General features: G+C 52.0%; 9 protein-coding genes across 9 annotated transcripts; 3 read left to right on the forward strand and 6 right to left on the reverse strand.

Moving 5' to 3' along the window:
• The first annotated feature begins 825 nt into the window (after positions 1–825).
• On the forward strand, positions 826–2,487 carry BJX67DRAFT_248661 (sialidase family protein). Its single transcript, XM_071026222.1, has 4 exons — positions 826–1,611; positions 1,689–1,805; positions 1,856–1,904; positions 1,968–2,487. The coding sequence occupies exons 1-4, from the start codon at positions 1,076–1,078 to the stop codon at positions 2,403–2,405; spliced, it is 1,140 nt and encodes a 379-aa protein (XP_070889784.1). The 5' UTR covers positions 826–1,075; the 3' UTR covers positions 2,406–2,487.
• Positions 2,488–4,604: 2,117 nt separating this feature from the next.
• On the forward strand, positions 4,605–7,163 carry BJX67DRAFT_248822 (velvet factor family protein). The gene is made up of 2 exons (XM_071026224.1): positions 4,605–5,776; positions 5,944–7,163. Exons 1-2 carry the CDS (start codon positions 5,262–5,264, stop codon positions 6,890–6,892), a joined length of 1,464 nt encoding a protein of 487 aa, XP_070889785.1. The 5' UTR covers positions 4,605–5,261; the 3' UTR covers positions 6,893–7,163.
• Positions 7,107–9,130, reverse strand: BJX67DRAFT_344671 (uncharacterized protein). Its single transcript, XM_071028284.1, has 2 exons — positions 8,632–9,130; positions 7,107–8,534 (listed from the first exon to the last, which is right to left on the reverse strand). Exons 1-2 carry the CDS (start codon positions 9,110–9,112, stop codon positions 7,435–7,437), a joined length of 1,581 nt encoding a protein of 526 aa, XP_070889786.1. The 5' UTR covers positions 9,113–9,130; the 3' UTR covers positions 7,107–7,434.
• A 5-nt stretch (positions 9,131–9,135) lies between these two features.
• Positions 9,136–10,461, reverse strand: BJX67DRAFT_344672 (mitochondrial 54S ribosomal protein bL12m). The gene is made up of 2 exons (XM_071028285.1): positions 10,147–10,461; positions 9,136–9,999 (listed from the first exon to the last, which is right to left on the reverse strand). The coding sequence occupies exons 1-2, from the start codon at positions 10,363–10,365 to the stop codon at positions 9,664–9,666; spliced, it is 555 nt and encodes a 184-aa protein (XP_070889787.1). The 5' UTR covers positions 10,366–10,461; the 3' UTR covers positions 9,136–9,663.
• A 388-nt stretch (positions 10,462–10,849) lies between these two features.
• On the reverse strand, positions 10,850–12,279 carry BJX67DRAFT_378132 (CCDC47 family protein; the record flags this gene model as incomplete). The annotated part of the gene is made up of 3 exons (XM_071032284.1): positions 10,850–11,225; positions 11,286–12,132; positions 12,216–12,279. The coding sequence occupies 3 exons, from the start codon at positions 12,277–12,279 to the stop codon at positions 10,850–10,852; spliced, it is 1,287 nt and encodes a 428-aa protein (XP_070889788.1).
• Positions 12,280–12,801: 522 nt separating this feature from the next.
• On the reverse strand, positions 12,802–15,025 carry BJX67DRAFT_248880 (MDM34 family protein). The gene is made up of 2 exons (XM_071026226.1): positions 14,434–15,025; positions 12,802–14,372 (listed from the first exon to the last, which is right to left on the reverse strand). Exons 1-2 carry the CDS (start codon positions 14,766–14,768, stop codon positions 13,007–13,009), a joined length of 1,701 nt encoding a protein of 566 aa, XP_070889789.1. The 5' UTR covers positions 14,769–15,025; the 3' UTR covers positions 12,802–13,006.
• Positions 15,026–16,093: 1,068 nt separating this feature from the next.
• BJX67DRAFT_248873 (uncharacterized protein) lies at positions 16,094–18,435 on the forward strand. The gene is made up of 3 exons (XM_071026225.1): positions 16,094–17,406; positions 17,472–17,758; positions 17,828–18,435. Exons 1-3 carry the CDS (start codon positions 16,207–16,209, stop codon positions 18,276–18,278), a joined length of 1,938 nt encoding a protein of 645 aa, XP_070889790.1. The 5' UTR covers positions 16,094–16,206; the 3' UTR covers positions 18,279–18,435.
• BJX67DRAFT_344682 (nucleoside transmembrane transporter FUN26) lies at positions 18,295–20,121 on the reverse strand. The gene is made up of 2 exons (XM_071028286.1): positions 19,812–20,121; positions 18,295–19,748 (listed from the first exon to the last, which is right to left on the reverse strand). The coding sequence occupies exons 1-2, from the start codon at positions 19,988–19,990 to the stop codon at positions 18,593–18,595; spliced, it is 1,335 nt and encodes a 444-aa protein (XP_070889791.1). The 5' UTR covers positions 19,991–20,121; the 3' UTR covers positions 18,295–18,592.
• Positions 20,122–20,224: 103 nt separating this feature from the next.
• On the reverse strand, positions 20,225–23,116 carry mdr2 (ATP-binding cassette permease mdr2). The gene is made up of 3 exons (XM_071028287.1): positions 21,701–23,116; positions 21,019–21,654; positions 20,225–20,961 (listed from the first exon to the last, which is right to left on the reverse strand). The coding sequence occupies exons 1-3, from the start codon at positions 22,928–22,930 to the stop codon at positions 20,491–20,493; spliced, it is 2,337 nt and encodes a 778-aa protein (XP_070889792.1). The 5' UTR covers positions 22,931–23,116; the 3' UTR covers positions 20,225–20,490.
• Positions 23,117–23,185: the final 69 nt, after the last annotated feature.

Consider the following 23,185-nt stretch of genomic DNA (forward strand, 5'->3'; position numbering starts at 1 on the left):
TCTCTGATGCAGATATTCAACGCCTTCGAAGGGAATGCTCGCCAATTTCTGATGGGCAGGACGGACAGATACGCCCTATTATTGTTAAAAGGACTGTGTGGTGCCCTGACCCCTCTTTTATCCTCCTCATGTGATGCCTGAACTTTGGAGACGAGTACGTGTTCCTCTCCTCCTCATCCTCTCCTTGTCTCTCCACCCTCTCGTTCTCCAACGACCAGCTTCAGCAAAGAGTCTTCGAAGAAGCTTCATCGAGAGGCCCCAAGGCCCCCATAAAACGTGGGAGCCCCGCAGCTTCTATTCTCGGGTGACTTCCCCAGCACTTCAGATTGAGGAGCTGAGTGGGATGAGATCAGACAATGAGATCTCTGTCTCCAACACCGCTGACAGTGCCCTGGCCCTCCTCTCACGGTCTAGAATTAGCCGGGCCACGACGTGCGCGTCTTCGTGGGCGATATCTCATTCATCCGTCTCTTTCACTGAGCGGTTCGAATCGCAAGGCTATCTGTTGGGGAGCAATCGGTATGCGCCAGGGTTTGTCGGCGGTCCCGCATGCGTCGTTCCAAAGGCAAGATAAAATAATACTCTGAGGAAATTTTGTCCTCTGGAATGGATTAGCCATGGACTCTTACTTCCGAGGCATTTCTTCGTGATTGACGGAAACGCCGCCGGGACAAGACTTAGCCTGGATTTCGGGTCCTCCGCAATTTCCCCAGACTCAACATGGCGGTGATTGGCAAGGCCGATCTCGCGTTTTTCGTGCAAATACTCCTCTCATACTAAGCTCGTCCAGCAAGCCTTCCCAATCGAGAAAAATTAGCGGCTATCCATTCAGGAAACTCCTGCGGAGTTCGTCGAGCGTTGAAACCTTTCGGGTTTCATTTTTCGCATTTTACAGCTCCCCTGGACACAAATATCCATCTTCGACATAACTCCGGTGGGATGGAGCTCTTCAGGAGCTTCTGCGATATGTCGAGCTGTATAAAAGGTTGAAATCATTCAGATACCTGGCTGCCAGACCAGGATTCCTCCACTGGGCTGAGAATTGGAGAATACCTCTCCTTGAACTCTCACCAAAATGCACATCCTCCGTTTCCTTCCACTTGTCATCACAATCACGGCAGTGGTTGCAAATCCCCGGCCGAAGCGCCCAGAGCCATATTTCGGAGCCACCATCTTTGAACCGCCACGGAACTATACCATTCCTCGAACCCTCTACGCGCGCAATGAGCAATTACCCAACGGCGACATCCTAGCTACGTGGGAAAACTACTCGCCCGAACCTCCAGCGGTTTACTTCCCCATCTACCGTTCCTCCGATTATGGCGAGACCTGGACTGAAATCTCCCGGGTCCGTGATACAGCGAACGGGCTGGGCTTGCGCTACCAGCCATTCCTATACTATCTTCCTGAGCGCGTTGGTCGCTTCGGCGCCGGAACCCTGCTACTTGCAGGGAGCAGTATCCCTACTGACTTGAGCTCAACGGAAATCGGTCTCTACGCGTCACAGGACGAAGGTATTACATGGAAGTTCCTGAGCCACATTGCCGCTGGTGGAGAGGCCGTCCCTGACAACGGCCTGACTCCTGTTTGGGAGCCATTTTTGTTGGCACAGTAAGCTTTGAACCTGGTTCCTCTTGATTCATCTGTTTATTCGAGAATGATGCTAAACGCCATCTTTGGGGCCGTAGTCAGGGCAAACTCATTTGCTATTATGCTGATCAAAGAGATAATGCCACTCATGGCCAGAAGCTCTCCCACCAGGTCACCGATGACCTCATTAACTGGGGTCCGCCTGTCGACGATGTGTATGACTCCCTCTTTTACCTGAAAACGGCCCCCTCCTGATACGCGATAGTGCCTACCCAACCTACACAGATAGACCTGGAATGCCGGTCGTCACCAAGGTGATCTTGCCTTTGCCTTTTACCGGACTGCAAGGAATGTGTTAATGAATGACTTTGAAATAGCTCCCCAACGGCAAATACTTTTACATCTACGAGTACGGTTCCTTCTTCAATACCTCTGATTACTCGTTCCCTCTGTACTATCGCATCAGCGCAGACCCAGAGAGATTCATTGACGCAGAACATCACGAGCTCATCGTGTCCAGTGGTACGATTCCGACTTCATCCCCATATGTGACCTGGACGCCTTGGGGAGGAAGAGATGGTACAATCGTGGTCAGCTCCGGAACGCAGGACTCCATATTCGTGAACCAGGCTTTGGGTAAGGGGGAATGGACGGAGGTACCGACTCCCGAGCCGCACAGTTATACAAGGTCTCTGCGCATTCTCGAGGGAGATCCTCGGTTCCTGTTGTTGCATGGGGCTGGTGTACTCCTTGGGGAGCAGAACAAGGTGACAGTAAGCCTGATTAACTTGGAGGAAGTATTGGCCGCGTTGTAGTGAGTGATTTGGGCGGATCAAGCACCAGAGTGGGAATTGGGTGTAGATTCTCGAGGAATATAACATGTAGATAAGGGTGACTTCAGCTGCTGTCGATGCGTCGTCCGCGAAACCTCCTAGGATGCCCGGCCCGTGGAGTCCGCAACAGGTATAAGCGACGGTGATGAGGCCTGAGGAAAGGCAAGGTCACTTGACGAACCTTGCTCCGCCCACCGACTATTTGTGTTTCCCTCTGCCAACATCCATTCTGCACAAGAGAATTCTCAGTCAATGGCATCGAGATCATCTCCATTCCCATTATCTCGATCATAGGTGGCCACCGAGCTTTTTCACCCTCAGCCGCAGATGGACATGGAAGCAAGCTGGAATGCCACCATCTGCGATTGCTTTCCGGTGAGCTTTCCAAATTCAATGAAGTGCCGATACTTGCAGTCGAACCTAGTTTCGGATTCGGCTTTTTAGAGCTGCAGCAGAGCTAACACATTTCCCGCCCGACTTCCAGGAGTCACCCGAATCAGCACTTCTTGCAAAGTGCCTGTCACTCCCGGCGTTATCCTGAGACGGCCTCGCAATTTCTCGAAGTTGATTGGTTTTGAGCACGGACACAGGGCCCGAAGGTTCGCACCGAGACTGCACAAGGCCCGCCCGCAAATTCCGGGAATGCCCCCTTTGCCTCTCGGCCCCAGAGCCCAATTGGCTCCACCTCGACGATCAGGCGGTCAGGTATCTCGATGCTTAATGGGCCCGCCATTTCTCGGTGTCTGAAGCATTCGGGGACTCAAATGTGGCGTCGATGCCTGAGATGATACATCAAATTTCGATGTCAACAAGGCAAACCCACATGCAGTAGTCTCTCGCTAAACAAATGCAAGCCGATTCTGTGTGCGTGCGAATGCATGAAGAGCCCAACATTATGAGAAAGCCACATTCCCGTCATTTCATTTCATGGGACGTTCACTGGAAGCATCGCTTCGTGACCATGTTCCCCAGCAATGACGGTCCCTTTCTTACGCTAACTCTGAAGGATCAATAATTTTTAATAAGCCCATGCTGAATGCAGCCATTAGCGCCAGGAGATCCAGGCCGGATCTTGGACGAGTTGTTGACACTGTCCTGCCAATTTCGGAAGAGTTGTGGAATCATTCGAGCAGCTCTGTTCCATCACCAATCAACATGAGAAAGCAACGAAGGTTGTCCGTGAGGGACCAACCAGCTCCCATTGAATCACTCGTTTTCATACCCGTGCTTTACCCACTCGAATCATCCTTGCGTTCTACGATGATGGGAAGTGTATCCAAGGAAAACTGTACGGTTCTCTGGCACCAGGAAGTTGCAATCCGCGGTGTCCCAAAGGGCGTGAAACACGTCTCTGGAAGTCCTGGACAGGTGGATTTTCTTTCTTGCGGTCGGAAACTTACCGCTCCCTTGACCAGTCCCCCATCCCTCGTGGCCCGACTTGTCTGTATCAAATTTGCTTCCCGATCGCGAGAGTATCGATTTCCTTTCCTCGAAAGACCTCGCTACCCAGATCGGCACTCGTAAATTCCTTCTGGCAACCGGCTGGGGGCCTGGGAGACACATCCGAAGGTCGTGAAAGGACGGAGCCTCACTATCCGATCACTGGGCAATCAACTCACAATAGTTGCTCTGCTTCAGCTTGTCTCTCTCATTTCCCTTTCTCTTCAGTTCTTTTTCTTGAACCAGCAAGGATTTCAATCCCTGCTTCCGGCCCCTCGCCTGTTGGGTTAAACTTTGTCGTTCGACCTCCTCAGCGATTGCAGATCAAAGAGCGCTCGGAGCGTGCATATGCATCACTGGTCCATGTTTGGATTTGACAAAATCACTGCTCTTCAGTCCTGGGTTGGCCATCATATCATCAGACTCAGCCTCTCATCAGGCAAAAGGCCTTGACCAACAAATGGGCAATCTCCTCTCGCCCCCAGAGACCGTATGTCTCCTCGACCTCGCAGAGTGCACTATCCTGAAGCTGTTCTGTCAGACTCCGAATATATTTTCGGGGTCCTAACTTAACTCTTCGTTTGTCATCGGTTGCTCTCATCAGACCCAACGGCGATGACAATTCCAACAATTCGAGCCATGATTTCCTCAGGCCTGAAAGTTGCGAGTACTGTGAATTTGTTGTCCACACCTTGAGGATTTGGTTGCTGGCTCCGTGCTGGGGATCTGGTGCTCTGCGTAAAGGCCTCTCGCCAATGCCACACCCCCACGCAGCGTGCGCACGCACACTTCACACCTCACACCTCACAAAGCCCCAGTCTGTTTCCCCAGATTGGCTTGCTCCCGATCTTTTTTATTTTTGTTCCACTTTCTCCCACAGGAAAGGAGCGCTAACTGTGATGGGATAAGATAGTCCATCACTGCGTCAGTGTCCGAATCTCTCCTTCCAATCTTTGACTATTTAGTTGTCAAGTCCTCCCTCTGACTCCCTGTCAATGTCACCATAACTCTTGGTCCTGTCCTACTTGCTCATACCTGTGTTTTTCTGATAATGGCGAAGCCTTTCCCTCGTTGATACTCTCATACCGGGCGACTTAGGGGCCGGGATGCCATAAGAGCAGCCAAGATATACATGTCACTCTCCTCAGCATCCCTGGTTGAATATCCACCCAATAAGATAATGACCCCCGAAGTTCTGAGGCTGTCAAATCGGGGTGCAACACCTAACTAAGGTTCTTGACTCTCCCGCGCAGCATTCCCTGCCGCCGCATCACCGTTCCTTATTTACTACTCCTCGTGTTTGTCTAACCTAAGTCCCTGCGTGCTGGATATCCGAGAAGCTTCTCGCTTTCTCCGTTTTACTCTGTTGCCCTATATTGACCGCTTCCTGCTTTCTTGATGAGTACCTGCGTGACGACTCCACACGCCAACTCTTATCAACTTACGCAGGAATTTGCGCGGACCGCAGATATAAGCACCCAAGCCTGTGAAACCGGTCTTCTCCAGATGTCTGGAACGCCGTTCCAGCAATGGACATATATCTCTGACGCCAGATATAACAGCGCCCGGGCTCATACTTCCGATGAAAACCCTCGAGAGCGGACGGCGATCCTGAGTCCTCCCTACCCAGCGTTGGAACCTCCTCGATTCCTTTCTCCGGGCTGTCAGAGCCATGAACTGGCAGCGATCCCAAATGCAAGCCATCCTCAAGGCCGGATATGGGAGAGCGGAACCGCTTCCAAGTATCGATTTCCCCCAGCAACTAGCGGCCCCCTTGCGCAATATAGCGTACAGCGGCCAGGTGTGCCAATGAACGTGGAACAAGGGGGCCCATCGAGCTCCTACTACGAAGCTCCAAGTCGTGCCCGTGGCTCGATCGACTCTACCAATCGAACAACTGATGTGGACTCGCAGTAATAACCCTTTTTCTTGATTATATTCATTGCTCAGACTTCCCCGTACGGACTATCAATATATTTCCCATTTTTATGTCCTTACTTGCCCTTTACTCCCCCGGCCATTTCAGTTACTGATAGTGGGGTCGAGCCACTTAAACGTCGATCTAATGCGTGGTTTTTAGATATAGTAGTAGCTCTGCGACCTTTCCGAGCCCCGTTCATTCTGACAGGAGCCCTGGGGTTTACCCCCAAATCGGCCCTCTGCCAAGTTACAAGCTCCCAACACTTCAACCGCATTCCGCAGTCAGTATGCCGTCAGGGTTTGAGAACTTGCTTCATCCTTCACGAACGCCGTCCCCTCCACCATTGCGAACTCCGAGCACATCCCGATACCATCTCTATATCAGACAGCAGCCAATAGCCGCGCGTGCTTGCGGCGCCGGCGATAGAGATCGAAGACCAGTTGACCCGCCCCCAATTATCCAGATGCTTCTAACAGACTTCGACCCGAGCTCGAAAGAACACAACGCCGTTCTTCAGGACCCTCGATTTACGGTTGGGTGCCTCCTTTACCCTGTGCACGACTCTCCTCGGCGAGGTTCATTGGGTATGGGCGCGGACGGCGCGAATTCCGAGATGAACCTGGATGACAGCAATGCTCCAGGCCAATCAACGCCATTGTTGTCAGGAAGAGCTTTCGTCTCTCCCTTCTATGTGGACGAGGACCCAGACCCAGACACTGCACCACCTCACCCCTCGCGAGACGACCGCGAAGCCGATGGGAAAGCACTCGTCCGGAAATCCCTAGGTCTAGCGTCACCGGGACCCGCGGCGTGTTTCTTCATTTTCTCAGACCTCTCAATTCGAACCGCTGGTCTGTACCGTCTCCAATTCCGGCTTATGAACTGGGGGACCGTCGAAGACTCGGGACAATCTGTGCCCATCCTCGCAGAGGCATGGTCTGATCCTTTTCGTGTTTATCCGGCCAAAACTTTTCCGGGAATGCGGGACTCGTCGCTTCTCGCTGTGAGACTCAAGGAGCTGGGATTTGTGGAGCTGAAGACAAGAGGAAAGGGAATGGGGAAGGGACGCAGAGTAGGAAAGAGCGACCCGAGAAGTCAGGAGGACTGACGATTTCTAGTTTTCCTCCTTTTTCTCCTTCTGTTCACCTTACCCTACTTCTCTTCGATTTTTTTTTCTTCTTCACCTCCACCTTGTCTGAAGCTTTGGTTAAGATATAGACGGCCTTTACTCTCTTGATTCTTACTACGTACTTAAGACGGAATGAGCGAACGAGGTGTTGTCAGAGATGGCATTGGTGACGTCTCAGAGCATATACTGGATATTGTGGAGTTCTATTTAATCTTCGAGAGTTATCATATCATACAGGCTAGATACTATAACGACTATATTTGTCATGAATGTTTGACCGTGCTTTTGATCGAGAGATCTCAATGGCTGAGTGGTATACTTCCACATGTAGATCACGCTGTTCTCTTCTCCTTAATGTACAAATATAACTCCTACCATTCCTATACATATCCGTCGTCTTAGACGTACGGCATTTCGAGAGCGGGTATCAAGGATTGTAAACCGAATCAGCTATCAGCACAACATTCACATCCCTTGGTGGAGCTTTCTGGCCTCCACGATGGTGACCTAGGTAGCATCGGTCACAAATCAAGGTATTTTAAATGTATTTGCGATTCTCCGAGAGCGAACGCCGCGGTGATCCTTTGTATTTGGGCCTGTAAGTCACGACTCCCTTCGGTGAGCCCACGGGCTTCGTCTAGTAAAGCCTCGGCCTCCTGAACATGACCGTCCTGCCGAGAGAGTATAGCCAGATTCAACCCTGATCGAACACAGCCCGAGGCCCAGGCAACGCGGTACCATTCCATAGCTAGGCCACGGTACTCGGGGAGAGGACGCGGCCCGAAATAAGATAATAGTGTGGCGAGGAAGCCCTTTGGCCTCTCTGCCGCCACTGGGGACGCATCCAAAGTCACACCGCTCTCTCCAGGTCGTGGGCGTCTTTGCGAAAAGATGAGATAGTAGAGGTTGCCGAGTTTCCGGCCCGCGTCCCTATTTCCGGCTGCAGCTGCTTGCCCCATGTACTGCTCGTACTTTTTGAAATCTCCTTGCTGCTTCATGATGTCTGCATATATCTCTAACACAGCGGGATTCTGGTAATCCACCGCCGCGAGACGTATTACACTCATTTCGTCCTCGCTCGTATCATCGAGCATCCCCACTGGGGTATGGCGAACGCTGTTGACTTTCTTCGCTCCTTTCAACGCACGCCTTAACCACAGATACAACTCCCAAGGCGGCTCAATTCCCGAAGAGACTGTTATATCCTCGTTCGGCTTGATTTCCCGTCGAGTGGGTTCAATCCGTAGCATCACTTCTTCGACAAGTGCAAGGCCCTCCGCATACCTTCTTTGTAGACCTAGAGCCTTTGCATGGATGAGCATCGCTCGCGGGTCGCGGTTGTCCCCGACTCCGTACTCGCCCTCGTCTCCAGATCCAGACGACGTAGCAAGGGTTTCGATCTGGTCGAGGAAAGAGGTGCGTGCCGGCGAGGAGGTGGATCTAGCAAATAAAATGCTGGTATGATTATGGAGGCTCCTCAGGTAGTGAGTTGCGGTGAGGAAAAGCGCCATTTTCGCGCCGGCGAGGGCGCACGATGTTATTATCCTTTGAGACAACACCCTGTCGTCCCGTGTGATTGTACGGCCGATTTCGAAGATCGAATCCACATCCATTTCTACATCTACGCCCAGATACACGGTCAGCATCAGAACGAATAGGAGTATTTAGTGATGTTACTTAGACCGCAAGCAGAGAAAAGACGATCAAAAAGAACATACCCCGCGCGATCCCAGCAACACCGTCCTTCGACGGAGGTTGAGTAAACGCATTCTCCAGAAGCGCCCTCGCAGCGCGCTTAAATTTCTTTGGTGTCACAGATTTATCGATAATCCCGTCATGCAGCATCTCACTCATGAGTTTCAGTCCGGTTTTCTCGAGGATTCTTAGTCGGGACCTGAGGTCGCCTTCAGCTCCGGGCCTGGCGCGGGTGGGGAGGGCGTCACTGGAAAAGATGGGTCTCGGTCTGCGGACGGCATTTGGGTATTGTTGGGCTCGTAGAGCTGCGGGAGATCTAGCAGGTGCGGCGTAGAGGGAAGGGGGGTGTGAGTGGAAAGGCCGTGGATTGTTGTGGGTGTCGGAGGGGAGATGGTTAGTCATTGCGCGGAGGGGCGAGAGATCGAGTGGCGCAATAAGAGGTAAACTGGAGCGAGAATGTAAACAACTCCATTTTCGGATGTTGTTGGGCCATGGTCGGGGCATGGCTGTTGCTGATATCGGGGGAGGTGGGGAGAAATGGAGTTGCGGCGAGGAAGAAAACGGCTGAGCCGCGTTTGGATCGCCTGAAGAACCACCCATGTGTGTGATCGAAGTGAAATTTCCAGTAGCTTGCTATAGAATCGTTACAGTACTAATTTTCCAATGCTAAAAAAATACGTCTGCGAGTGTTTCTCATACAGACGGCTAAACACGAAGTCGTCAAACGATCTAGAGCATATCATCCAAACAAGGAGAAGACAGCTGATAATATACATCCGCTGCTTACCTCCCGCTGACTGGTCAAGTCTCAAGACACCCTCAGAAACGAGATCAGATATATGACAGTATAAAAAGCAACACCACATCAACCAGAAAGCGGGAGGGCAGCAGCCGTTAAGAGACAGACCCAGTGGAAAATTAGGCCAGGAACAGTTCCAAACCACCATCCAGATCCATTTCTCAATCCTTTTCGCGGAAGGGCAACGCCGACGCAGGTTCCGTATCCGTGTATCGGGCACTCCCATTCACAAAGAACTGCCGTAGACGTCCACAATCTACTCCATAGTAGCCTTCCCCCCAACAGCTTTGAGCGTCTCGATAATCTTCTCGGCCTCCTCCTTCGGCACAGACTCTTTCAGCACCTTTGGCACAGACTCGACAAACTTCTTGCTATCAACCAGGGAAAGACCAAGAAGTGTCTTGACCTCTTTGATAACCTTCGCCTTCGACGCGGCGTCCACAGCTTCAAGTTTCAGGTTGAACAGAGTCTTTTCCTGCGGTGGGGGCGCGGCCTCTTCCTCTTCTGCAGCCGCCGCTGCAGCACCACCAGGGGCGGCGCCAGGGGCTACAGCGAAGCCACCGATGGGAAGGTCGGGGATGTTTAGGCGGGACTATGCCAGCAGACCCAAAAGTTAGAGCGAGTCAAGACGGTGGAATGGGATTCTGCATGGGAGAGGGTTGAGACGCATCGACAGTGGGACAGGTGCTGTGCATCCTATCCTGCTTCGGTGTATGTGGAGGTGTATGGAAAGACGAACCTTGAGACTAGCTACGAGGTCGGCTGTTTCTAACAAGTTCAATTGGCTAATTTGGTCAACAATCTGCGTGATCTTGGGGTTGGCTGCGGCAGCAGCAGCTTCTGTGGACTGCCACCTCCGGCCGACTGTTTGCTGATATGTAGCGGAAAGGCGAAGGGAAGCGGATGGGCGGGCGAGCTGTCTGCAGCATCGGGCCGCGGCGTGCGAGGAGACTGACATGGCGAGGTACGGTTAGGAAGTGAGATCAAGGCACAAACGGAGGCAAGACGGAAGAATTGACGGCGAAAGGGCGGCTCTCGTCCAACTCGACAATTCGCGGAAAGGCGCAACTGGAAAGAAAGTCGGCTCCAGGAAAAATCCAGTATTGTCACGTGACATGCGCCTGGGCCAGCTGGACAATCTCACTCTCCAAGAGACCTCTACAAGATTCAATACTAGTGTCTCGAGGATCAAGAATTGTGTATTCGTTATGTCGCGAAATGGGTTCAAGCTATGATATAAAAGGTATTCGCCGGCCGCCGGTTGCCATCGCAGTACATTAACATTAACAATCAGCGTCTCATCCATATGGAGACCTCCTTCATCTCGCCTCAAATAGCGTATCAATACATCATATATGAAGGTACAAATCGCATCATAATCCGAGAGCACTTTTATGGAGCTCCGTCTTGCTCCCAGCCTCTCTGCCATCCTCGTCAGAGGTCTACGCTCGCCTGGTGTTCTTCTTCATAGAGCGTCTCTGCTCCTTCTCGCGCTCGCGTTCGAGGAACTTGCGCTGCTCTTCGGCAGTCATGCCGCGGAGGGTCCGCTCCCTCTCCTCCTTTTTCAACTTTTCGGCGGCTAGCTTGCGCTCTTCGGCCTTTTCTTGTTCATCCAGACGTCGCAACTTCTTGATTTCCTCATCGCGAACATTCCTGATCTTGCGCATCACTTCTGGACGGAAATGCCCGACGGAAACAAGCCTATCGGGGAAGCGGAGAAATTGGTTGAACAGGGGGAGAGAAGGGGCATAGCCGGAAGCGGAGGAGGCAAGAGACAAGCAGAGCTGGACGCGCTTACGGGGGGTAGTCTCCTCAATCCTGAGAGTAGATACGTTAGATCACATTCACATGCGGAAGGGTAACAAGCGCAAAACGTACTTAGTGGGCTTGTCAGTCGGCTGGTCAGTAACGATCAGGTACTTGAAGCTGTTGCCTGCTTGCTCTACGGCCTGAATCAATTCCGGCGTGAGAAGGGTATCGGTGATCTCTGCACTCTCTGTCATAACAGTCACCCACTGAGGTAGTTTCGCATTATCCTTGGTGAAAGTCATCGACGCATCATATCTGTCGTTTCGAAAGCTGCGCATATGGTTTTTGTGTACAATAGCCCAGATAAAGCCATCGTAGGTTGAGTTGTTCACCTTCAGAGAAGAAGTATTCTGTGGGACTGGAACAAGATCATTCTCCTTCCCATCAAAGGTGTACACAGTGGCCTGGTAGGATTCCTCCGGAGCGGGCCAGCTATCAAAGAAAAAGGCAAAGACCTGATCCATCCAATAGGTCACAGGGTTGGCGCGTTTTGGCATCTTGATCGCGACGTCGAGGAATGCGACGTTTTGGCGACCGGTCGCGTAGACCGAGAAGTCCTGCGCAGAGTTCTCCTTCAGGATCGAATCGACGGTTACGGGAGAGTCGTCCAACTGTTGAATGCCATCGAATCCAACGACCGCGAACTCGTTCCGCAGAGCGGAGGCATGAGCGGTAACCCACTCCTTGGCCCGCCGTCGGTTCTTACGAGTCCCCCAGAAGTGGAAAAGAATAATCAAGAGGATGATTGGTAGAACCATGGCCTCTTGCATAAAGTCTTTGGGCGATGTGCGCTCCCAAACTCGGTACCATTTCGTGTACACGACAGAATTCGCCCCGTTCTGACCCAGAGGTGATGGGGGCGAGTCCACGATGGGAGCAGGGGAAGGCTCGGGAGCCTTCACAAAGTCAGCGAAATCTAGTTGTCGGAGAGCAGGTTAGCTAATAACGCTTGGGAAACGAAGACTTGTCGGCTTCAAGCAAGCGAGGCGCAAGCCTTACCACCATCCTCGAGTGCGGCGGAGCTGGGCTGGGAGCCGAAAACGTTCTTGAGAACTCCCGCCATTGCAAAGGGACGAGACGAGAGGGGAAAGGCGAGTTGAACCGGGGGGACGGAACTGCAGACGTGGCCTGGGGCGTTGGAAGGGAAAGAGAGAGGAAACCCAAGGCGATGGGGGGAAGTGTTGGTTTGGGTGGCATCAATGAATTGAGGTTCGCCGCAAGAGCCAGATCGGAGAGAGCCTAGTTCGGTGGAGACAGGAGCTCTCCTCGGACCATTGACACTACGGCCAAGACAGGGCGAGATATGGGGATAGGGACGAGACAGCAGCTGATGGATGCGTGGATTTGTTAAGTTACAATAATTCATCGCGCAAACTCCCATGCAGGCTCCGTAGGAAAAGCCCTCGTTTCTGCTCCGTAGTCCCAAGCCCACCTATCCCACCCAGAACGATAAAACTCTTGGAACAAGAAATCCAGAAAAAGGCTTGCGAAATAGTGAGAGAGGTGGTATCCTGCATAGAAAAGACGCAATTCAAACAACAGTAAACGCCAGAGATATTTTAAGCAGTACAGCTTAGACCTCGAAAGAAAATCTAACACGCTTCAAACGGATCCTCGAGGTCACAAGTCTGGACAGAATGTGATGGTTAAAACGCAATGAAAATGTCGTAGCAGTCATTAAATGTCCCAGACCAGCTGGCAGACAAAATATATAAGGAAAGGTGTAAGGAGTGGACGGCAGCAACAAGCGGCCGGGCGCTTTCATGCGCCCAAAAAATGATACAAGTCTTTTAATGACCGTAGGCCGGAGGAGGGCTTTCCTCATGATTCATGCGGTCCCAAAATGGACTGCAGGAACTGGGGCCAGACAATTTCTCCTCGCGCATGCGGCGTGCGATTTCTCCTGCTAGTCTCTCAACTAATGCTTGGTCGACGAGACTGGAACCTGGTTTCTCGTCCGTAAAGGGAAGAGCCGTGGAAGGCAGCTGTCTGTGGAGCTCAGCCTCGGACCTCTCCGCGTGAAGTCCAGGAGCGTGCGAGCGTAATGTGCCCTTCGGTGTCGCATCAACATCACTAGCTTCGGATGTCCGGAGTTGCTCGAAGGAAGATGAGGGTTCCCCAGTTTGGTCAAAGACATCACTCAGACGCCGGGGGCCGGGCCGCGATACACTCGTGCGGTGCCGCTCTGGGACAGCCGGAAGATGTAGGCCGGTCTCCGGTGACAAAGGCGGGGTCACGGGGTCGTCAACCTGTTCCCCCACGATGGGGAGAGGGGCTGAGTACACCGATGGTGCACTACTGGACTCGGTGAAGGCGCCCTCATCGCTCACACTCGCGACATCCTCAGTTGTCCTGGGGCGTTGTCGCAGATCCACAACGCGCTTCTTTCGCTTCCTGGAATGAGCTTTAGAATGCCGGCTAGCGCCCACGTTCAAGCCGTAGCTGCTCAACGTATGTGTTGAAGCTGTGGATCGGGTTTGTGAAGACACCACACTGGCGGTATCCGGGAAGTAAGACGACATATTCCCGATCTGCGAATGAGTTCGCGAGAGTGCAGGGCTTGCTGGGGACACAACACTTGCAGTAGTATCGCCCGTGTCGAATGGGGAGGTACATGCGCGATATACAACCTCCCGAATAGAAGGAGTAAATAGAGACAACGTCCGCTGAGAATCGGTGAGCGCACCGAGCCGCAAGAGGTTCTTTTGAGAAAACAAAGAGTGCGTCTCGACCGAGGAATCGAGAGAGAGCGAGGCAATCTCCGATTCGTTTAGAGCATTGCCCAAAGCGTCCACTGGGTCCTGCGGGGGACTGGCCAAAGGGTCCTGACCAGGGCCGTCTACAGTCCCGGTGGGTGTTTGGTTCTCCAGTCCCTCACCGACTCGATATTCCGGGACCCACAAACGAAGCGATAGGCGATGGATTATAGCAGGAAGCTCATCCATGAAAAGGATTCGGAGTTGGCCTTCTATTTCCTTCTGGAGAAAGTCGCGAACAAAGGGGATTGAGTCGAATGTTGAAGATACCTTCAGCGATTCTAGAGGATCGTTCCGAAACACCACCGTAATTCCCTTTTGCTTCGAGAAGACCAGAACAACGAAGCCAGAGAGCTTGAAATCGGACAGGGTGATTTGTAGGGGAATGGTAAGCGGAGTCCTAAATTCAAGCAGAAAGTCAGATTATGCAAAGCGACAGAGGAGCGCTAGTTGCTACTCACGCTGCAGCGAGCGGCAACGGCGATGCGAAAGACGGTCTTGTGAGAAGGTAAGTATTGAGCGGATTTGCTTGGACCCGAGTCTTGAGAGTGAGAAAGGCGTCGCCGGTGTAAGACATCTTGAAGATGCCCCGAAACCGATCCTCTGCTAAATCCCCAATCTCCAATATTTCCAGCTCGGGAGGGATGGATCCGAGATTGAGTTCGGTGACGATGATGTCGTCGACGATGATCGGGGGCTTTGGCGACTTATTGAGCGCGGCCGTCAGGAGGTCCTGGGCGCGGGTGTAAAAATTCGCGTCCGCGGTCAGCGGCGACCAGTTGAAGTTGAACGCCATCGCCAATCATGGAGAACCTCTACGAAGGTCGGATTGACGGCGAGGGAAGAAAGATATGAAAGCGACACCCAGCCTTGAAGGCTCTGATGAGCGAAAAGGAATGGAGACGGGAAAGTGAAGGGGCTTGTGGGGGGCGACGATAAGAAAAAAGGGAAAAAGACGGAAAGAAAAGGAAGCCCGAGGATCACAAGCAGGGGCAGAAATGAGGCGAGGCTCGCGTGATCGACGCGACAAACTCGAGGATGACTTTTTGATTCTGGAGGCAATTCCTCAAATAATAATGGAAGAAATTTATTCAGAATCCCTTCTTCGGGTTGAAGAAGTTCAACATCGCGTGCTCCTTTGAGTGTCGAAACGGACCGGGCGACGGGAAGACGTCACTGTGCAGAGCCTTCAATGATGGAGCAGCTTTTGCATCCATGCCTCCTTGACGATCGACTCAGGCGCCATGACTCCTCTCCATCCCCATCCGGACTCCTCCGGTCCCCTCTGCGTCGAGCTGATCTGCGCAGCCCAGGAGTTGCTGGACTCCTCTGAAATTCTTCCCGAATCGACAAGCGCTTCCCCGCGATACCCATCTCTGTAGTAACACACAGAAACAAAGCCATGGCTCCAAGTTCTCATCTTAATATCGGGCCTCCCAAAAGCCACGCGAGCGAAGGGACCACAATGGCTGTCTCACCAACCAACGGCTTTATCAGAGGAACCTGGCCCGTAACCCACTCGAGTCTGCCACTCTGGAAGGGGAAGCGGAACGTCAACATCACTTTCACGCGTCTTCCTCCCGAATCTTTCGGTGGGACCCAGATCGACGACCTTGTTCGATACCAAGCTTAGGCTCTGACAAGATCAAGTCTATCCACGGAATTGACACCCCAGCTCCAGGTAATCAAGGCGCTTGGGATTGGCGGGGAAAAGGGTGCCTGATGATCGCGAGCTCACACTGGGAGTGCCTTGGCCATACGGATGACAATACCCAGTGGATTGTCAGGGCATGCTTCGCTAAGACCCTCTTTGCTCCTGGTGGGATTGACATGTATTCGCGGAACAGAGAAGGGCTTCCTTAGACAACCATCGAAGGCATACTCAAAGCGCTTAGGGAGCTTGGCGCCGACGAAATCACCAAGCTCTCCAATAATGTCTTCGAAACCCCCCAAAACTAGGCGATGGACGATGGTTCTGGACGATGGATACGTTTCACGTGATTGCTGAAGCGAAGCTCGGGAGCTTCCCCTGAGCAACCGACACTAATCCGTTTCAGGAAATAAGTCAACAGCCTGGGTCCGGCCCCAACTCCACACTCCCGATCGCTCCTTCCTCCTTTCAGGCTGGTGCTCTGACAGTGAGCTCGAAACCCTCGCGGCAGCAAATCTCAACCTGAAAATAGTCTGGGGAGGAGGTCCTCGCTATTCCAGGAAATCTGTGAACATCATCAGTCATGGCATCTTCACATCCCCAAGCATGTGCGGATGATACCACGCCCCGACTGCAAGAAGCAGGCAGTACACGCACCTCCGGAAAGCGAAAAGTGTACGGCAAGCGGAGGGCGGATGCACCGAGGGCAGTATTTGAGCAGCGAAGCCCAGTCAAGGACCAGCAAATAACAGAAGTGGAGAGGATTCAAGATCCCGTGGCCCGCATCCAGACACGGCTGGCCGAATTTTGCATCACTGAGCCGACCGTCCCGGAAGTATGTATACACGAGAAAGATGCTCAGGAAATGATTGGCCCCGTGACCGAAGACTATATAATTATCGACGATGAGACATCGACGACGGAACAGGAATCTCTCGCAAAGTCCGATCCGGTTCAACCACCCTCGCCGAAAGGTCCTATAATAGGCTTGAAAAACTATCAAAAAATGGTTGAAGTGAGGATAGCCCCAACGGAAATCATGGAAGAGCCGCAGAGGCACGAAGAAGAGTATCCAAACCCTCACCACAACCGCAAACGAGCTACAAGCAAAGGCAAGACGTCACGATGTGTCTCCTCCGACTATGTGTCTAACGCGAAGGCGAATTCTTATGTTTCCTCCGTTTTGGCTGAAGCCTTGTCTCCTGTAGCTGCAGACGGCGTCCAGAGGTTCGATGCATGGGCTGCACGTGCGGGCGAAATGCTGCAGGTTATCAAAGTGGCAGAAGGTTCATACGGAGAGGTCTATAAACTCAGGTTGCGAGAGGACATATGCCGGAGGGAACTGTCCAAATCTAAGCTAGCACGTCTCAGGACGTGCGGCGATGGTGTTTTCAAGATTGTCCCCCTACGAGCCCAACGCGGCCTTGGCTCGAAGAAATTCACCAGTATCAAGGAGATCGTGGCGGAAGTCAGGATGTTAAAGTACCTGGATCCTATACCAGGCTTCGCGCGTTTCAGGGAAATCCATGTTGTTCAGGGTAGGTTTCCAGCGGCTTTTCAAAAGGCCTGGGACTTTTACAAGGCAACGAAAGATGACTGCCTCAATCCAAATCCCTCGAGTAAAAGAGCCTATCCAGATTCCCAGCTTTGGGCTATTGTTGAGATGGACGATGCCGGCTGCGAGCTGGAGAAATTTTCTTGGTCGTCGATTTTCCAAGTCTATGATATATTTTGGGGCGTCGCTATGGCTCTCGCGCGTGCCGAAGAATATGCGTTGTTTGAGGTAATACTTTTCACGAGCCACCTGACTCTACATAGTACTCCAGACGATATCTGACCTTGAGACAGCATCGCGACCTTCATCTTGGAAATATTTGTATTCGGAGTACGCGACCAGATGCTTGCATGAACCCCCCGTCGGACGCAGAGATTATGCGTCAATCATCCTCTAGTGGTTTTGGGCTCAGCATGCTGGAGACGACGATTATCGACTATTCGCTCTCCCGCGCTGAGTTACTGGCAGACGAGACCTCCACAATAACGGAGGTCACCTCTTCAGACCTCGATAAGAAGCAGATTTTCGACGCCATTGGCCGAGACGAAGATGATATTTTATTGAGAGACACTTATCGACAGTAAGTCGCCTTCCCTATCCCGAAAACAAGGGGCAAACCCTGGTATTCTTTTGTTAATACGGTCTGTAGTATGCGGGCTCAGTTATATAATGGTAGTCCTCTTAACACAGAGAAAATACCTGACATCCCTGGAATTTGGGCCGAATATGCCCCCCAGACAAATCTTATCTGGCTTCGGTTCCTTCTCAAAATGTTGCTGAAGAACAGAATACCGGAACCTCAAGACTCTACGACTCAGACTAGAAGGCAGCCTCTCGCTCTATGTACACCTAACAAAGAGATCAAGAAAGCGACCATGCCGGGCAAGAAGCGCTCGCCTTCCCTCGAAGTTCCGCTTACCGTGGAGGCTTGTTCCAAGGTCTCCCAGCTCAAGCGCACTCTAGAAGACAGAATGCACGCTGTCGTCGAACTCTTAGACCCTGAACATGGACACGAAGACATGTGTTGTACCGCAGACCTTGTCGCCTTCGCGATTGATGCTCAATGGTTGGACGAGAAGGATTTCTTCTTGTCAGAATAGGCATACAGGTGGTCCTTTTATTTCCTTTTTTTTTTTTTTTTTGCTCTCACGGCATTTCATTGGGCTTGTATAGACGGTTACTATGGCATTAGTCCTGGAGTTGTTCGTTCTACATTACCCCATATAGAACTCATTTACAGTCCAACCTAAGGAGGTACACCGAACTATCTATGTTAATATCGTAAGGTCGAAAGGACACCTGGCTTCGTATCCTCATCTGACGGCAATTTATGAAAGGGATACCCTGAACTAATGTCCGCCATTCCAGAATTCTTCAGAAACTCTTAACGCCACCAACGCAAGGAAATATCGTTCTATGCACCTGGTGCGAAAAAGCTCAAGACACTCCCTGTTGCTAAACCACCAACAAGCATGAGACTCATAAACCCGCCCGCGGGTTCGCGTTCGTCCGCAGGTACGAAATAATTAGCACCCATCATACTACAGCTCGATATATAACCATTTGTCACGCCAAACGGCAGCTGGACAACAAATAGGTAGAAGATATCGCTCTTGACGGTGGCGCCTAGCCCGTTGATATTGCAGAGTTGATAGAGTGGGATGAACCACACGCGAGTGATCGCAAAAATTAGGAGTACCCAAGGGTGATGGCCGAGTGAGTAGCGTGGGTTGAGAACTAGCATCCTCCCCACGAGGTCGCCTGCGTTCCAAAAGAAGAATGCTAGTGGGATGAAGGCGGCTGGCTGGAAGAGGCGCGGGGTGTCGGGGCTATCGCGAACGGACTCGATCTTTGAGGTATACACGGGAAACATCATCGTTACCGTGAAACAGATGTAGATGGAAATAGCTGGCAGATGGAGCTTTGAAAACAGTGTCCGGAGGCTGACGTTCTTGGCGGGTGGTTGGTCGGTGTTGAATGAGTCGGAGTGGTTATCGATGGCATGCAGCGATTGGCACTTCATGAGCCAAACGAAGGCTGCTAGAGTCAGAGAGGAGACTCCTGTTGCGGTGATGAAGCAAAAGAAGGCTGATTTTCGGGACGCATCTGGTGACGTTTCTCCTACCTCCTCCGGAACCGCCAGGACAGAGAGCGTCTGTGCTAGGGATGGTAGCACGCCTGCCAACCCTTGGCCGCTCATGATAGCTTGAGTATATTCCTCCCTCCCGAAGCCCGACACGTACGCGAATACTCCGTTCTGATTGACTCCAGTTGCCAGGCTAGCGCCGAATACCATGACCATCAAGAACCCAAAGTATACCTTCACGGATGCATCCTTAAGCACGATCGTAGAGAGGGCCAGAACGGTGAAAACAATGATGTTAAGAAGTAGGGACACTATGATTCGTCTTGGATATGATGCTGATTCCTGCAGCTTGGCGAGTATGAAAGCAGAGGCCAAGTTCGTGGCAGTCGAGACCGTTAGGATGGAGGATTGGGAATGAGCAGTGGCCCATTTATCCGGTTGAAACCGCTGACGGAAGAATGGCGCTGCAGCGAGGAACATATTCCTAAATTCGGTCAGGGTGAGGACGCAGTTCGAGCGGAACAGGGAGATTGCTCAAAAGACGTACCATGCCCATAACATAGATACACCCAATATAAAGAAAACCCAATATACAGATCTCGAGAACGGCGTATTAGACTCTGTATGAGAAGTGAGAGGCCCGTCCTCGTCCTCAAATGCCGCGGGTCCTTCGATGGGCTCGTAGTCTGCAGTCGAACGAGAAAGCCATCTCCGAGCGCGATTCATATTGACTGAGGCTGGATGCTTCACGTCTCTTGATAGAAAGGATAAGAAAGACAGACAAGCGAAGAATTCAGCCCATCATCGCAGAGGGCGGATGGAGCCTCGGAGGGCGCTCTGGAAAACAGGTGGGTTGTTGCTGTTGCGTCTGAGAAGCGCAGGTCAAGCAATTGCCAAGACGACAGGTCCGCGGTCACGTTCTTGTTCTCGAGAGCGTCTCTTGTGAGAAGTAGATGACACTGATTGCCGGATATAATGTCTGATAGAGATGAGTCTTTCTATAACCTATGTCTATGCTAATTATTACAGGTCTGGTTCCCACTGGACACGAACCCCTTCTTTTTCGAATGTCCCACGGGGTCATATACAGAAAGCATCGTCCTTCACTAGCTTCAGAGATGGAAGGTTGTAGGCTATGTAAAGCTGGAAGAAGAGAAGATGAAACGGAGACTAAAGGATATTTCGTGACGAGAAGGTGATCAAACCCCGGCCGCCTAGACGGACGTCTATTGTCGTTGCTCGGATTTATTATGGGTTGCTTCTTCCTCTGCCTGGATTTGCCATGGCTTTCCTGGGTCCTCGGAATCGACTGAAGGGCTCACTGGCGGCTGAGAGTCGCCGCCGTTCAGTTGCCACTCCATCAATTTCGTAAAGGCGCCCTCTGGGCGTGAGCTTAGTTCTTCATAGGTGCCTTGCTCAGCAACTCTCCCGTCGGGGCCAAGGACGATAATTGAATCAGATCGCTTGATCGTGGAAAGTCGATGGGCAATGCTGATGGTAGTGTTGTTGCCGCGAAGAAGTGCTGCAAGGGCGCTGTTTACCAGGGTCTCCGACTCCGCGTCAAGAGCAGACGTCGCTTCGTCTAGAATTAGGATATCCGGGTCCTTGATGAGCGCCCGCGCAATCGCGATTCGTTGCTTTTGTCCCCCTGAGAGTTGAGCCCCGCGAGGTCCTACTTGGGTATCGAGGCCATCCGGCTAGATTTGTGTTAATAAGCGCCGGCACGAGAAGATCTGTAGCGAGTCTAGACTTACGAAATCGCTGATGAACTGGCAGTTAGCTTTCCTTGCTGCTGCGACAATTTCGGACCTAGTTGCCTGCGGGCTTCCGTAGGAAATATTCTCAGCGATGGTTCCCGAAAAGAGAACAGGCTCCTGAGCAACAACACCGATCTTTCTGCGAAGTGACTTCGCATTCATCCCACTGATATCTTTGCCGTTGATCAGAACACGTCCTTCAGTGGGAACATAGAAGCGGAGGAGTATCGAAGCGATGGTGGATTTTCCTCCTCCCGACGGACCAACAATTGCGACGTTCGTGCCTTCTGGGATTTCGAAGTCTAGATCTTTAAAGATGGGGACGGCGGGTCTGGTTGGGTAGCTGAACGAAACGTTCTCGAAGCGGATGGGACCGCGAGCAGACATAACCTTGGTGCCTCTTGTGGGAGAAATTGTGGGGTGACGGTCTTGTAGCTCAAACAGTCTACTAGCTGCTCCAACGCCTTTCATCAGCTCGGAGTAGAAGCTAGACATGCCGACCATGCTAGAGCCTGCATAAGCTGTGTACATTAAGAAAGAAGTGAGCTCGCCAATGCTGATAGCACCGGATTTGACCATGCCACCCCCGACATAGAGAAGTACCAAAATCGTCAGGTTCCCCATGAGCCCGGTCTAAAACTGGTCAGATACCTCTAGGACTAGGAGGGTGGATACATACGGAGCTGAAGAAAGTCGCACTTATCAGCGACTCTCTCTTTCCGAGCTTGAAGATTTTCCGCACTTGAGTATTGTACCTGTTAACCTCAAGAACTTCACCGGCGAAGGATTGACTCGTTTTCACATTTCCTAGGCGCTCTTCAGCGATCTTGGTTAGGGTCCCCAGATTTCTCTGGATCTGGCGGCTTAAGCTCCTAATTGCCCTCCCGTAGAATAATGCCCCCAGCCCAATTGGGGGAAGAAGCAGTGCTAGGATGCTGGACAACTTAAGACTAACGTAAGCCATCATGCCAAAGCCAGCCGCACCACTAACACCTGCTCGCAGTCCGTCTGATAGGTTTTGTGTAATGCTCTTGCCGACGATTATAGTGTCTGAGCTTAGCCGAGAGATCAAATCACCGACACGATTGGCGTCAAAGAACTCTGCGTCCTGCACAAAGGTCTGGCGGAAGAGTTTGGAACGAAGCCTGGCAACGATACGCTCGCCAACAATTCTCAGCACAATTATGCGGCCGTAATTAGCGGCCGCACCACAGGTGAGAATGCCGGCCAAGGCACCGTAGAACATTGGAGGGCTCAACCCGAACAGTTCATTACCGCCCCCTTCTGAGACCTTCGTAGCTGCATCTAAAATCTTGCCGATTGAGAAGGGAAGCGACATGGTGATCGAAGAAGAAATCAGCAAGCAGATAAATGCAAAGCCGAGCTTCTTTCCTTCAGGTCGCGCGATGAGCAGAAGTCTCCATACATCCATCAATCCGGACTTTTTCCCGCCATTGCCATCTTTAGCTAGCTTTGCGCGGAGGTTCACCTGCGCCGCTTGCGCCGCCTTCTCAGAAAGCTCGAACCCTTGATCAATATCCTCGTCTTCTTTGTCCTTGTTCTCCGCGCGCGAGGTCTTGGTCGGCTGGTTCGGCGTTTGGGCCTTCAGAGACTGTTGGGTGGAGGAAAATCCCCGATATTGTTGGAGAGGACGAGGTTTAATGATCGGGGAATATGTATTGTTTCGGTATAATGTCTTTGTCGCCTTATGAATGTGGTCGATATGGGGGATTCTGCGATTGTTCAATAGTGCTGAGAATGGTCGCGCAAGGGCAGTGTGGCGGGCATGCCTCGGGGAACTTGAAAGTGCTTCGGCATACAATATACCCGGGGCGCCTTCGTCTAATGGGTTTGCCCACTTTGACGGAGCCCCGATAGCCCAAGATCCCCTCAACCTGAACCCGCGCATTTCAGAGATGGCGAGGAACCGTAGTGAACACCCGGTCAAAATGATGTAATAGTTGGGAAACAAGATGCCATGTCTCAATGACCAAAAACGAACGTTATGGGAGTACTCATCACAGGAGATGGTAGGAGACCAATGCACTAACTCACAAACAACTGGAACGCTGAGAAATTGAGACTTGGATCAGAGGCGAGCCTTCCTCAGCCAAAATCCCGACGGCCTTCGGAACAAGATCGGAGACACGGCCGAGTTCTGCCG

This window comes from Aspergillus lucknowensis (assembly GCF_044049455.1).
Source record: "Aspergillus lucknowensis strain CBS 449.75 chromosome Unknown BJX67scaffold_5, whole genome shotgun sequence".
Taxonomy (NCBI): Eukaryota; Fungi; Ascomycota; class Eurotiomycetes; order Eurotiales; family Aspergillaceae; genus Aspergillus; species Aspergillus lucknowensis.

What these genes read in the sequence shown, in the direction of transcription:
- BJX67DRAFT_344671 (XM_071028284.1), bottom strand. Translation starts at nt 9,112, where the DNA reads ATGCCCCGACCATGGCCCAACAACATCCGAAAATGGAGTTGTTTACAT. An exon ending in TGTTGCTGGGATCGCGCGGG is followed by an intron (nt 8,535 to 8,631) that starts GTATGTTCTTTT and finishes ATCTGGGCGTAG; the next exon opens with ATGTAGAAATGGATGTGGAT.
- BJX67DRAFT_248822 (XM_071026224.1), top strand. Translation starts at nt 5,262, where the DNA reads ATGAGTACCTGCGTGACGACTCCACACGCCAACTCTTATCAACTTACG. An exon ending in ACAACTGATGTGGACTCGCA is followed by an intron (nt 5,777 to 5,943) that starts GTAATAACCCTT and finishes CGTGGTTTTTAG; the next exon opens with ATATAGTAGTAGCTCTGCGA.
- BJX67DRAFT_248661 (XM_071026222.1), top strand. Translation starts at nt 1,076, where the DNA reads ATGCACATCCTCCGTTTCCTTCCACTTGTCATCACAATCACGGCAGTG. An exon ending in GAGCCATTTTTGTTGGCACA is followed by an intron (nt 1,612 to 1,688) that starts GTAAGCTTTGAA and finishes TTGGGGCCGTAG; the next exon opens with TCAGGGCAAACTCATTTGCT. An exon ending in GGTCCGCCTGTCGACGATGT is followed by an intron (nt 1,806 to 1,855) that starts GTATGACTCCCT and finishes GATACGCGATAG; the next exon opens with TGCCTACCCAACCTACACAG.
- BJX67DRAFT_344672 (XM_071028285.1), bottom strand. Translation starts at nt 10,365, where the DNA reads ATGTCAGTCTCCTCGCACGCCGCGGCCCGATGCTGCAGACAGCTCGCC. An exon ending in ACCTCGTAGCTAGTCTCAAG is followed by an intron (nt 10,000 to 10,146) that starts GTTCGTCTTTCC and finishes CTGCTGGCATAG; the next exon opens with TCCCGCCTAAACATCCCCGA.
- BJX67DRAFT_248880 (XM_071026226.1), bottom strand. Translation starts at nt 14,768, where the DNA reads ATGGCGTTCAACTTCAACTGGTCGCCGCTGACCGCGGACGCGAATTTT. An exon ending in CCGTTGCCGCTCGCTGCAGC is followed by an intron (nt 14,373 to 14,433) that starts GTGAGTAGCAAC and finishes GCTTGAATTTAG; the next exon opens with GACTCCGCTTACCATTCCCC.
- BJX67DRAFT_248873 (XM_071026225.1), top strand. Translation starts at nt 16,207, where the DNA reads ATGGCATCTTCACATCCCCAAGCATGTGCGGATGATACCACGCCCCGA. An exon ending in AAGAATATGCGTTGTTTGAG is followed by an intron (nt 17,407 to 17,471) that starts GTAATACTTTTC and finishes ACCTTGAGACAG; the next exon opens with CATCGCGACCTTCATCTTGG. An exon ending in TTGAGAGACACTTATCGACA is followed by an intron (nt 17,759 to 17,827) that starts GTAAGTCGCCTT and finishes TACGGTCTGTAG; the next exon opens with TATGCGGGCTCAGTTATATA.
- mdr2 (XM_071028287.1), bottom strand. Translation starts at nt 22,930, where the DNA reads ATGCGCGGGTTCAGGTTGAGGGGATCTTGGGCTATCGGGGCTCCGTCA. An exon ending in GTGCGACTTTCTTCAGCTCC is followed by an intron (nt 21,655 to 21,700) that starts GTATGTATCCAC and finishes GACCAGTTTTAG; the next exon opens with ACCGGGCTCATGGGGAACCT. An exon ending in GCCAGTTCATCAGCGATTTC is followed by an intron (nt 20,962 to 21,018) that starts GTAAGTCTAGAC and finishes ACACAAATCTAG; the next exon opens with CCGGATGGCCTCGATACCCA.
- BJX67DRAFT_344682 (XM_071028286.1), bottom strand. Translation starts at nt 19,990, where the DNA reads ATGAATCGCGCTCGGAGATGGCTTTCTCGTTCGACTGCAGACTACGAG. An exon ending in GTATCTATGTTATGGGCATG is followed by an intron (nt 19,749 to 19,811) that starts GTACGTCTTTTG and finishes GACCGAATTTAG; the next exon opens with GAATATGTTCCTCGCTGCAG.